Source organism: Centruroides sculpturatus, unplaced genomic scaffold (genome assembly GCF_000671375.1).
Source record: "Centruroides sculpturatus isolate CEXI.00-Female unplaced genomic scaffold, Cexi_2.0 scaffold1742, whole genome shotgun sequence".
In the NCBI taxonomy this organism is placed as follows: Eukaryota; Metazoa; Arthropoda; class Arachnida; order Scorpiones; family Buthidae; genus Centruroides; species Centruroides sculpturatus.
Window position 1 is genome coordinate 56,651 of NW_019385947.1, and position 14,388 is coordinate 71,038.

At 29.9% G+C, this 14,388-nt stretch overlaps 1 protein-coding gene across 1 annotated transcript in view; it reads right to left on the bottom strand.

The window, feature by feature from the left end:
- The window catches only part of LOC111612748 (protein strawberry notch homolog 1-like), a 65,886-nt gene that overhangs the window by 8,436 nt on the left and 43,062 nt on the right, over nucleotides 1-14,388 (bottom strand). Inside the window, exons 19-25 of the mRNA XM_023353995.1 lie at nucleotides 10,919-11,008; nucleotides 10,676-10,836; nucleotides 9,073-9,204; nucleotides 8,644-8,779; nucleotides 7,340-7,452; nucleotides 4,026-4,097; nucleotides 3,748-3,847 (exon numbers count right to left, since the gene is read on the bottom strand). Of these exons, the coding sequence (XP_023209763.1) occupies nucleotides 3,748-3,847; nucleotides 4,026-4,097; nucleotides 7,340-7,452; nucleotides 8,644-8,779; nucleotides 9,073-9,204; nucleotides 10,676-10,836; nucleotides 10,919-11,008 (804 nt within the window). The remainder of the gene's footprint in view (nucleotides 1-3,747; nucleotides 3,848-4,025; nucleotides 4,098-7,339; nucleotides 7,453-8,643; nucleotides 8,780-9,072; nucleotides 9,205-10,675; nucleotides 10,837-10,918; nucleotides 11,009-14,388) is intronic.

A 14,388-nucleotide genomic window follows, 5' to 3' on the forward strand; every position in this document is an offset into this window, starting at 1 on the left:
CACACTTTTTGCAAAAGGTAAAGAATGAATCTGAAGATAATGCAGAAAAATGCTCAGAGGATAACGATAACTTGCCAAAAAGAAAACGCTCTCGATTAATAGTGCTTTTAGTGATGGCGAAGAAAACATTGTTTAATTTATATTAATATGTATCACTTAAGAAAATTTTAATAAAGATATTTATCTTAATTATGAAAATATAATAGCATGTTTTTTAATTTTTGGAACCTAACCCTCTTTTTTTGTACTAGTTTTTGTTTTGCATAACACAGATTCGCATAACACGGCAATTTTTTGAAACGTAACTACAGTGTTATACGGGGTTTACTTGTACTGTATTATGTGTTAATATTAATTTTAGTTAAATGAGGGTGTTTTCTTTTTACAAAAGTATTGTCATCATCTCAGCTTTTTTGTTGATCTTAATCAGAAATATCAGAAACATTTTTTTATGGGTGACAAAATAAAAGTATGTTATTAATTGAAAATTTGTTCTAGCCAATCATATTTGTTCAGTCGAGTACTGAGATACTACTGTATTTCATTTGTCATTTTTATATAATGAAGTAATCATTTGTAAGTAAGTAATATCTATGAATAAAAAAGAGTTTAATAACACTTACCTAATAATGTTTAAATAAACTTTACTAAATATTCAGATTAATCTATAAAAAGAAAACACACTGGCAGTCTTAACGACTAAAGTCTGAAAGCAATGACAACAACGCCTGATTGATAAGACAGGACAAGAAAGGAAGAAATAGCTCTCAGTTTTCATTAAAGTAAACCAGATGAAAGGCACAAAATAATTTGATAATTTCAATATTCTAAAATCTATGGGCAAATTTGACACAACATGCATGCTTACTTGAATAAAAAAAAAAAAGAAAAACTGAATAACAAAGTTTACACTTAAAAATTGTGAAATTTTGTATGGAGAAATTCCAAAACAGTGTTAGCACAAAACCAGAAGTTGTGTTGTGCAGGGGATATCCCCTAATTTTCAAACACTGTTGTAGAAGGAATACCTGTATTTTATTTTCTAATAAAATTTTAGTTGTTGTTATTATTATTATTGAACTTCATATTTACATAAAAATCATTATGAACTTATTGTTATAATCTATTAGGAATAAACTAATAAAAAATCGCATATTTATTTAAAAATAAATAAAACAGACAAATATTTTCAATACTGCTTATGATGCCAGTAGATATAAACTGTAGTATGTTATCTATCATTCATTGAAAAATATGTCCTTTATATCTTCAAATATTACTGTATTTTAAGCATATAAGACACATCTCCATTTCAGCAGTGAATATTTAGGAAAAAATATTTAGTGTATTTAAGTCATTCTGCATAATAAAATAATTGTGGCAAGATATGATATAAATAGATACAGCAGAACACCATTAAGAAATTTTTGAAGGAATAAAAAAAAAATTCTTAAGGTGGAAAACTTATTATGTAGAAATTATAAAAAAAATAATTTTTTATCTGTATAATCAATTTAATTTCAATATCGAGGTAATATAACACAGCATAGTGTAACATATGTAACATAGTAGAACAGTATCAATATGACAAGTCAATAATTAATGGACAGCACTGGATAGGGAGTATGGTCAAAACAATAAGATCTCAGCTAATTTAGTAATCACCTCAGGTGTGCAAGTGTTTGATATACAATATGGTAAACATTTGGTGTTACTTTATGACTTATAATAATAGTAAAGTTTTAGTAAAGTTATGGTGAGGAAAAAGATTACAATTTGTCTCCAACATAAATTTAATTGAGTAAAATAGCATTGATTGGACTGATATTTCAGAATTTCTTACATGGGAACTTCTTAAATGTGTTCTACTATAGTAACATGTATAAATGTTAAGGTTACTGCTTAAGTTTGAAGAACTGGATGTATATTGTTGTTGTAGTAATCTGGTAGGTAATATACTATATCAAACACTGACTAAAAATATAACCTACTAACATCTTTTCTTCTATATAATAAATTCTCTTAACCTTCTGTTCTAGAAAAACAAAAAAATGTATTACAGAATTGACTATTTATACTTTTCCTCTTCCCATACAAAGTGCGATTTAATTACACACACATATATGAGGCGTGTTCAAATGAAAGTAATTCAAAGCATTGCATGCAAACAGTTTTCAATGCATTTTCGTGAAACAAACATGATAGTGAAGGTTTATGTACCACGCATGCGCGTGCACGACCAGATTTGTGATAACTTCATTCGTAAGGACCGTGGCATTCATTTCAAAATGGCTGGTGTGGATGCAACTGTGTCCAAAACAGATCAGTGAGCTTAATTAACTTTAACACCCTTCCAGTGTTAAAGTGTAAGCCGGTGGATATTCATTGCAGAATGTTGGCTGTGTACGGTGACACGTGTGTGCTGAAGCCCACGGTGACGAGGTGGGTGAGAATGTTTAGCGACGGTCGACACGAGACAAGGGATTTGCCGCGGCCCAGTCAGGCGCACAAAGTTGCGACAGAGAAGCTGATTATGGACATTGACACTGCAATCAAGGGAAATCGATGTCAAAACATTCGTGATGTCGCAAATGAGTTAAATGTTTCCATCGATACTGTTCACAATATTGTTACCAACATTCTGAAGTATCGAAAAGTTTGTTGCCAATGGGTACCCTGCATGTTGTCTGAACACCAAAGAAATAGCAAATGGGCCTAAGTTTACAGCATTTGTTGTGCTACAGGGATGATGGTGACGACTTTCTGCAGCACATAGTGGCAGGAGATGAAACCTGGTGTCACTACTTCCAACCGGAAGGGAAGTCCATCAGCATGCAATGGAAACATCCCGGCTCACCTAAGCCCAAAAAATTCAAAACTCAGCAGTCAGCCGGAAAGGTGATGTTGACAGCATTTTTTGATATGCAGGGACCCCTATTACTGGAGTTTAAGGAGCTGAACGTCTCCATCAATGCCCAATGGTACACCCAAACACTTGATAAGCTGCATAAGGCTATCAAAAAACAAACGTCCTTGTATGCTGTCATCAGGTGTCATCATTCTGCACGATAATGCAAGGCCACATGTCGCCAAGGTGTGTGTCGAGGCACTGGCCTGTAAAAAGTAGGAAGTCCTGGAACATCCAGCTTACAGTCCATATCTGTCACCTTGCGACTATCACATCTTTGGACTGCTGAAGAAAAGTCTAATGGGTCAATGATTTCACTCCAACGATGACGTAAAGGCTGCAGTTCTGAACTGGTTCCATGATCAACAGACATCATTCTTTGTGGACGGAATTTGTAACCTTCCTAAGCAATGGGAGGCCTGCCTAAATGCCATGGGTGATTTCTTTTAACAAACTTTGTATGCATTTCATTCATTAAATATTGTTTTTTCTATCTATGTATCTGTCTCATTTCTGTCCCTACGCATCTCGTGAATACACATCTCGAATCACTTTCATTTGAACATCCCTTATATATAAACCAGATATCTGAAATTGTCTTGCTGCAATTATTTTGGATAATCAACACTACTGTAATAATAATTATGATTTTAAAAAGTTATTTTTTTTAAAGAATTTTTGAAAACTGGCTTTAGGGAGAATGATTCCTTGGATGCTCAAAGTCTAAAGACAATGGATTTGTAATCCAGATTTATCTTCCATTCAAATATTTGCATCTGTTTAATGTCTAAAATTATTATAGATTTAATTAAATTACTAAAAATAATTAAGTTACAAACCTGCAAAGAAATCTCCTTCATAATCTGTTGGAGGTGGAACTAATGGGACTTCAGAATCCATTACAGATCTCAGAACAGTTTCAAGAGCAGTTCTTCCATACTATTAAAAATATTTTTTTTTCAGAATATTACAATAAACCATAAAGATATATAAATATAATCTTTATTTGTCTTGTAACTTAGAAGAATAAGGATCTGTAACATTGGTCCTTATTCTTCCAAGATACAGATATATCAAGAAATACTTATTTCATTATTCTAGATTTTTCTTTACTTACCTTATTATCAATATTAAATCGACTTAAATCTCTACTTTCTGTTGCTCTTCTATCACCATGAGTTAATGCACCCTAAATAAGACACAATTATTATAATATAATTGAATTATATCTTTCACTTAAAAATGACTTGGAAATTTTTTTGTTCTATTTATATTATATCACAATAATCAAATATAAAAATTATTAACATTTAGTAAACTGTGGTATTACCACACAATTAGTATTATGAAGATGTATCTATATATTTCTGATATAGAACTGATAATACAGTAAGACCCCACTTAACGCTGATTCAATATAATGCGGTCTGCTCGTAGCCTAAAAAGAGCTCAAAATTTATGCCGATTCAAATTATCGTGGCATTTCATTAATTTGTATATAATACGATTATTTACGGACACGAACCAATCAGCAAAAGTTGGAAATTCGTTGTTGTGCTGTACTTCTGTTAAATCTACATTTGTTTTGTGCAATTTTGGAAAAAATATAACATCATGGATGCTATAGGAAATATCAACTTCACTTGGTAAGAATTAACTGATAAATGCATGAACAGAGTGTAGAAGAAGGTATGGCCAGAGGTATCCAGGAATTCTCAACCAGAACAGTCTCTAGTCGACCAAATTGTCAACAAAATCAATACGGCAGGACAAGGAGATATAGACGAGTGGGATATTGAAGAGTTACTGCAGGTTTCTGGCGACAGTCTTACCAATGATGACCTTCAAGAATTGACAGAACAAGGAATTCATATAGAACTGAAAAATAGTGACACTGAAAACGAAGAACCCAAAGAATTTCTCTACAGATTTCCTTAGTAAATGTTTGGTAACGATAACCAAAATCGGTCAAATTGTAGCAAATGATCCAGAGTTTTGAAAAGAGGCAAAAGCAAGACAAGGCGTTTTGGATGTGATCTTCTGCTACTGACATTTGCTTAAGGAAAGAAAGAAAGCGACAAATGAAACTACATGACTTTATTGCAAAAAACAAGAATTTCAGAAAAGTTAGGACCTTCATCACAAAAAATGAACACCAACCATATTTGCTAGATCAAGCACACTTAGATTATTACTTGTTCTGGTCTATACAAATTTTTTTAACTGTAAAACATTTACTTGAAATGACAATGTCAAAAATCACTTGGATCAGTGTTTTGTAAGCAATGATCAAAACTTTTATGAATGTGAAATCATGCTACTACCAGAAACGATGACAACAGGTATTTGACCAAAATGGTCAATATATAATTCAATAAAATACGTCTCCATCAATGCCCAATGGTACACCCAAACACTTGATAAGCTGCATAAGGCTATCAAAAACAAACGTNGTCATTTTTATATAATGAAGTAATCATTTGTAAGTAAGTAATATCTATGAATAAAAAAGAGTTTAATAACACTTACCTAATAATGTTTAAATAAACTTTACTAAATATTCAGATTAATCTATAAAAAGAAAACACACTGGCAGTCTTAACGACTAAAGTCTGAAAGCAATGACAACAACGCCTGATTGATAAGACAGGACAAGAAAGGAAGAAATAGCTCTCAGTTTTCATTAAAGTAAACCAGATGAAAGGCACAAAATAATTTGATAATTTCAATATTCTAAAATCTATGGGCAAATTTGACACAACATGCATGCTTACTTGAATAAAAAAAAAAAAGAAAAACTGAATAACAAAGTTTACACTTAAAAATTGTGAAATTTTGTATGGAGAAATTCCAAAACAGTGTTAGCACAAAACCAGAAGTTGTGTTGTGCAGGGGATATCCCCTAATTTTCAAACACTGTTGTAGAAGGAATACCTGTATTTTATTTTCTAATAAAATTTTAGTTGTTGTTATTATTATTATTGAACTTCATATTTACATAAAAATCATTATGAACTTATTGTTATAATCTATTAGGAATAAACTAATAAAAAATCGCATATTTATTTAAAAATAAATAAAACAGACAAATATTTTCAATACTGCTTATGATGCCAGTAGATATAAACTGTAGTATGTTATCTATCATTCATTGAAAAATATGTCCTTTATATCTTCAAATATTACTGTATTTTAAGCATATAAGACACATCTCCATTTCAGCAGTGAATATTTAGGAAAAAATATTTAGTGTATTTAAAGCCAACTTGCCCATTTGGCACTCAGTAGCGATTTCCCTTTACCATCTTCTACTTAAAAGAATAAATGTAAATTTCAGTTACTAAGATCATTGTTTTTATTAACCTCTCCAAATCCAACCTTACCAATCCTCCATTCCCTCAAAGACCAAGCCATGCCATACATAAACAGCTAGTTACCTTCTTTGCATTTCCTAAACTACAAGTTCATTCCCATTAACTTGTCAATAGTGTTTAACAGACCTAATATTATACCTCTGCCACACTTGAACCATTGCACTTTTCTGAAATCTCTCTTCAGCAGCATGCATCATATACAGGGTAAGAGCTTTAATTGATACCCAAATAATTTACTCAAATTAAGTTGAACAAACTGAAACCCTCTTTCAATTAATATATAACTACAATTTTCTTTGAAAACTATTTGCAGCAAATTTCATTTTTCCTGCAACCATGAGAGGATGATCTCAAAGTGAATTAAATGATACATTTTTGTGTTTAACTCATCTTTTTAAATTTGGATTACTGAATGAGTAAAATTATCATAGAAAATTTGCATGAAAACTAAATATTTTTAAGTTTATATTTTGAAAATTCACATAGCAATATAAACACAGTTTTTAAAAATCCATAAAAGAGAAATTAAAAACTATAAATCAAAAACTGTTTCTTTCAAGTTATTTATACAAACTAACTAAAAATATAATTAATAAAACCTTTAATCAAATACAGTCAACCCCCTCTAACACCATTGATTATTCCATTTTATATGAATTCCATGTTGTACGAGTCATTTAGATTTTACAAATACGTGAGCCGTTCAAAGCCCGGCACACGTATTTGTAAAATCTAAGTGACTCGTACAACATGGAATTCATATAAAACGGAATAATCAACAGTGTTATAGGGGGATCGACTGTATTTATTTNTTCCATGTTGTACGAGTCATTTAGATTTTACAAATACGTGAGCCGTTCAAAGCCCGGCACACGTATTTGTAAAATCTAAGTGACTCGTACAACATGGAATTCATATAAAACGGAATAATCAACAGTGTTATAGGGGGATCGACTGTACTAATTTCTGTAAACAATACTTCTGCATAAAACAATTTGTTCAAGAAAGATATGAAGACAAATTATTTAATTCATTATGTATTAAGTAAGTTACTTACCAAACTTTCAAGTCTTTTGGCAACAATTGATGCAAACCTCCTTTCACCCGCAAGATCAGAAATAAGGAATATATATTCTGGTGCATTTACTTGATTAGATCGATGAGTTCGTCCTAAACAAAATTTTTTAGACATGAATTATTTGAAAATGTATTTTATTTGCAATATAAATAAATTTAGCAACATATTTCGATAAATGAAACTATATAGTAAAAGCATTATAATTATATATTGGAATTAATTAAACAATCTAGTCAATTCAAAAATCATTAACATTTGTTAAGCATAATAAAAATTTAACAATTCCAGTGTCAAATTATTGATGCTTTTCTGAAAAATATCAATTAGTGATGTATCAAACAACATGAAAAAAACATATATTCTGGAGAATTCAAATATTTTATGAACTGAGAATCCAACAAATTAACACAAGAGATGCTAGAGATCATTGATTAAAATGTGAGATCCCATGCTTTAGCTTTTAGAATTTAATATATGGAAGATGGATAAGATACTTATTGTGCCTGTTGTCCTCTCTTTTACTGGTATTATGCCATGTACACTACAGAAATCTTAATAAAAGCATATAGATGGCACTACAGAAAGCTGCAATACTGAACACATCACATTGTTAGGAAGTTTCTAGATGTTCACATGGATGCTTAATGTTATATTTGTTTGGGTAGCTAAGCCTTGACTTTAGACAAGCATAGCACTTGGCTCTTGCAACATAAATAACAATAAACAAAAGCAAATGCTAAAAGAAACTTGAAAAAATTAAGTTGACATTCATTGAAAGTGGTTTGAAAATTGATTGTTTAGCTTCTAAACTGGACTATGACTGTTCCTCATGTACAAAAAGGACATAGGATGAAGGAAAATGAAAAAGTCTTGTGTTTTCTTCTGTTAACCTATCATGAAAATTTTTTTTAAAGAAGTTTGTTGTAAAATTTTAAATGTAATTATTGTCCTGGTTATTTACTAGATTTATTTATGTTAACAAAAATAAAGTTGCTTGAGAAACTGTAATAAAAACCACATTTTTTTATATTATCTGTGTCTTTCCATTTCAGATTGGTACAAAAGGGCTAGTAATCAAAAAAATAATCCAGAAAATAACTTTCTATTTTCATGAATGGGTTAGCAATTACCATAGAAAAGCCAGGGTGACCTCTGAAATCAGTGTCTAGAAGTGTTGAGAACCAACACTTGTAGAATTTTGATTTTTTTCTTCCAAGAGAGAAAGTAGTTATTAAATCTGTTTTTTTGATAATCACGTTAAACAATAAATAATCACTTCTTACCAAATTGCTGAACAGCTCTATCTGCACTCCAAGGTAATTCTAAAGTGATATGAACCCTCCTTGCTTGATTTTTTGCTCTCCTATCAGATTGAAGTGAAATTCCCGAACTTGCTGCCTCCGAAATTATAGCAATATGCTATATAAAATGAAAGAATTTACTATTAATAATTCTATGTTAAAGTTTTCTGTGATATTTACTATATTTTTTAAAATTCTGTTCTAATTAATATTCATATTATTTTTTATAATTCGATTTGCATTTTTTATATAATTGTTGAAGCATTTTGGTTTAAATCTTATTGTATATTTAAATATACATAAAACAAAGATTATTATTACTATTGTTTTTTCTTTACATAAATCTTAAATAATCACAATTCTTATATTAATAATAGCTGAAATGTAAGGTAAAATTTTAAAAGTATTTACCTTTTCACCATCCATAAATCTTTGCTTTTCTGTAAGATTGAGTACTTCAAGTGGAACATCAGTTTCTGATCTGGATTCATACTGAATATTACCATCATCTGTACTAACTACTCTTCCTTTACGACCAGTCATCTGTAAATAGTAACTACTTTTAATAATGTGTATAAAATACTTGCCTTGTTGATCTCATGAACATAAGCAAGATTTATATTAAAAATTTGTATCTATATATATATATATATAAATGGACATGTATGTCCCTATATTTCACTTTTTCGCAAAAACTACACATTGCACGTGAATGGTGTTTGTATGTGGTAGTAGCCCCAAGTCTCTATTCGTGCATAGGGGTGGTTGCATCTCGATAGTTATAAGGGTGCGGGAGATATGGGCTTGAAAGTGGCTTTCTATTTCGAATGTTTTGTTCGAATTTGTTTGAATTAAATTCAAACATAAAATTCGAATATTGGTTCGATTATAAAACGATCGTAAACATTCCAGAAACGTTGAAAATAGTTTGTTTGACTTGACGTAAACAGGAAGCGTTCAGAAATAGAATCGGGACCAGGTTTCTAATTAGCCTGGAAACGGGGGACCTAATTCTTGCATTCTGTGAAAACGGGTAAGATTGGCTATAATGTAATTATCTTAATCTTTACTATCGTTCCTTTTTAAAAACCCAGCGAAGCGGGTCCTTGCAGCTAGTTAATAATAAAATAAATATTTTTAACTTTGAGAGTATTTCAATTGTGAAAGAGCAAATTCAAATTGCATAATAAATTACTGTGTAAAAGGTTATCATCATTCACATAGTATTCTGACAAAAAAATTTTTTTACTTTTTTTAAAAATTCCTAATAGGAGAAAATTACACCATTAGAGTTTCCTTTATTATTATTATTATTTATTCTTCTGAAATAGAATACAGATACAATGATGCAATAACTATTTTATTTACAGCTATTACAATCTATCTTCTATGTTGCAACTAGACACCCTTCTTAACAAATTGTATAGTTTTTAAATTCCTAATTGGGAAAAGCTGCATTATTAGAATTTCCTTTATGTATTCTTCTGAAATAAATTCATTGCATAAGTTCTTTCTTCTATTTCAGAAGAAGTTTTATCTTCTAACCAATGTAACTGTGTCTTCTGTGGTTTGTGTAAAAGGATTTAATGATAGACTCGAAAATATTAATATATTTTTGTAAATAGTCTAACTTCAAGAATTAAAAAAAAAAAAAACTTTTATTGCTTTTTATCATCAGAAAGTAACAATATAATAATACACAAAAGTATTTAACAGAAAGTGTTATAATAAAGAGCTGTTGTACCTTATTAACATTTTTCCAATCTAATAGAGTATATATATATAAAAAAAAAAGCTAAAATGAAAGGGTGCTAAATATCTGAATTAAAAATGTTAAAATATCTTATGTAATTGTTAAAATTTTGTCTTTTAAATCTCATTTTTTATTTAATTTTTATTCATTTTAACTTATTTTTTCATAATTTATTGAAAAATGTAACTTGTTAACTTAATTATATTAGAGTGATAAAATTTAATATTCTTAACTACAACTAATTTAAAATTTAAATTTTACCTCAGCAACATTTTCTGGACCACCAAGCTCATCAATGAGTTGATCTAATGTATTTGGAGGTAAAGTTTCTCCTAAACGTTCTAATTTTTGAAGAAGTTCATCTTTCATAGCTGAGGCTCTTTCAACTGCATCAGCAGATGTAGGCAACTTTGGAGTTTCTTCTAAATTATAAATGTTTTATTTTAATGTCAATAATAATAAATAAATTATTATTATTATTATTATTAAAATTTAAGCAAATACCTTTTGCTGGTCTCTTATGAGAAACAGATTTCTTCTTCCTTTTCTTTCCTCTACTACTACTACCTTTTGATTTTCGATTTAACCATGGATCTGTAAAAATTATAACATTATTAAATGTGTAACTATAGGATTTTTCTTATATAATACATTGAACAGTAAATAAAAAAATTTATATGTAAGATACTTATAAATCTAATTATAATATTTGTATTATATGATCACCTCTTCAAAATTTAAAGTGGAATCATTCAATATTTATATCTTACAAAAAATTTATTACCCATGTTTACATATATTACAACAGCAGGAGAATAAAGACAAATGAAGTTTTTAGAGAAAAACATCCAAATGTTAACTTATAATGAATTAATTAATGTTTCTAGTCCTTTATACAGTGGTACCTCAATATACGTCTGCTTTAGAATATGTCCAATTCGGAATACGTCCTATTTGGACGAAACAAATTTTGTTCGGTATACGACTTAATTCAATTATATGTGCCATCTATGAACAAGTAGCACTATAGGTGTACTAGACCAGACTAGACATTCGTGGTGCCACAGTTTATAACTTTATTAAATTTCTTCTGATTTTAATTTGTAAGTAAAATTTTATTATTTTTATTAATCATGAATTGCAAAAAGGCAAATGAAAAGCAACAGAAAACTAAAAAAAATGACTAGGATCACAATGGAATTGATAAAAGAAATTATTGAGAAATATGAAGGTGGCATGCATGTTCAAGATTTTAACTGTTGCATACCATATTCCGAGAACGATGATATTGACAATTGTGAAAAATAAAGACATTATTAAATCTGCTAATGTTGCGAAAGGGGTTAAATCAATTTCTAAACAGAGATTGAAGACATTAGATCATGTTGAGAAATTGCTTTTGCTTGGATAACTGAAAAACAGTGTGCTGGCAACATCCTATCAGAAGCAATTATTTGCAAGAAAGCTAAAAATATACATGCTGATCTCATGAAAAATCAAGCAGGAACTAGTCAGGAAAGCGAGGTGTTTAAAGCCAGCCTTTTTTTTTTTTTTACATGAGAACGGATTAATCATTTTTACATTACTTCTTATGGGAAAGGTTGGTTTGGTATACATCCTATTCAGTATAGGTCCAAACATCAGGAACGGATTAAGGTCATATACCGAGGTTCCACTGTATATTATTTTATTAGTATTAGTCTATTGTGACTATAATCTATTAATCGGACTTATTATACTATGTAAACTTACTTATATTATATCATTGGGGGCACTAAATTAAAGCAACTTGCCATTCTTTACCTTAGTTCTAAAACTTCCTTAACTTATATAGTAAATGACTGACATGGTGGGGACATTGTTACATATGCCACTGATAAATATAGAAATATTTTGAATTATATTAACAGAAAAACCACAAAAATAATTAATAGAACTCAATTAAATTTTTCTCTTAGGCTTACAATGGAAATCCAAACTACAATATACTGTTGTTATTAATTGTTTTTCTGATAAAAATTTTTTAATGTAAGATATTATTAGTTAAGGTATATATGGTAAATTTTGAGAAAAATAAGAAAAAGCTTGGTTTCAAGAAATCTGAAAAGAGCTTCTGAGGTAGATGGGCACTATATTTTGACTGTCGAGTAGTGGGTACTTGTATGTTTATGTTTTACAATGCAAAATTTCCCCACGACTTAACATGGGGATGATCTTTGAGCACAGATATCTCCTTGAGGTCAATTTTAAAATTTGGCCTCCATCACAATAAATCATTTTATTGTGCAAAATTTTGTTAAAACTTATCATCCATCACTTCACAAAACATGTTTCAGCAATTTGTCACTATAAACCGCTGTCAAGGAAGCTTGCTCATTTTACTTCAATTAAAGACACATAAAATTTGTTTTTGTTATTTTCTGTTCATGTTTTCTGAAATTTACTCAATACATATTTTTCAATAACACATTTTCATTTTTATTGTAATTATAAGTATATAATTATAGACTTTTTAAATTTAAATCTATTATTACACATGTATGGTGACTTGAACATTACAGCAATCTTTTGGTTCTGATTGATAACGTTGGGTTTAAGATGTTTATATCTAAGATTTCATTCTCTCCCAACACTGATTTATGTTAATTTCAACTTTTCCAACTTGAATTTTAATATTTATTCTATCAGAAGTGATCCTAATTATTGAATTTCCATGAAATTTTCAGACAGTAGTTGTATCTACTCTCCAACACCCATTTGCAGACAATGTCCCAGTCCAAAGCGAGAGGACCCTTACTTTATCTCAACAAGATGTACCTGAAAAACTGTTTGATTCCATTAGCTACATTGAACATTTTGCTGAAAGGCATTACTTGGGGCTGTTTAAAACAAAAAAACTATATCAAACTATATTCTTCATATAATACAAAAGAGGTAAAATACAAATCTATTCAGAATTGGTATTTTTCATGAACTATTATTCTTGAACTCAAATTGACTGTAACTCAAAGTTTTTTCCTGCCCCTCGAAGTTTTACTGTGCTTAAACAAGAGAGAAACAAATTATCACACAGGTGTTAATTATGTATAAATATCGCTATATTTGCAAGTGCTTTCGAAGTGCTATAAAAATGTTGTCCTCAGGCAGACAATCTCAAATAAATTTTTTGAACAAAGATTTCAAATTAAAACTAATGGTATAAGTTCTTTAGAACAAAGCTAAACTTAGAACAACTAAACAAAGAATTTAAATTGACATGCACATGGTGACAATGTGCATGCACCATAATGTGTTGAATAGGTGCCGAGAAGCCCTTGAACTCAATTAATTTACTGTGCTTTCAAGTTCTGTATATAAATATTAGATATACAATGTGCTACCAATACACAGAGGTGTGTTTTGCAATATTTTAACAAAAATATAATGGAATAATTTATAAAATCAACTAAACTATTTTAATATCAAATTAATACAAGATGAAGATAAACAAATGCAAAACACTTCACATACAAAAAGGAGTCCTGAAGAAAGGCAATTTTGCACTTGGAAATGGAGATGAATCCATGGAAGAGACCAAGTTCTACAAGTATTTAGGATTCCAAAAGGCCAAACTAAGATTAATTAAGGAATACCAAAGTAGGTTAAATGCTATAAAGCAATAAACACATATGTCATCCCAGTACTCACATATTCTTTTGGAATTATACATTGGATTCACAGATCTTGAGCAACTCCAAAGGAAAACAAGAACAACACTTACTAAGCATAAACAACATCATCCTAAATCTGCCATAGAAAGATTAACCCTTCCATGTAAAGATGGCGGACGTGGCCTGATCGACATAGTAAACCTTCACTACAAACAAATACAGTCACTGCGAGAGTTTTTCTACAAGAAACGAGAAACACCACAGCTACATAAAGCAGTAACTCTAGCAGACTCAAATAACACACCATTAAACTTACACTCACAA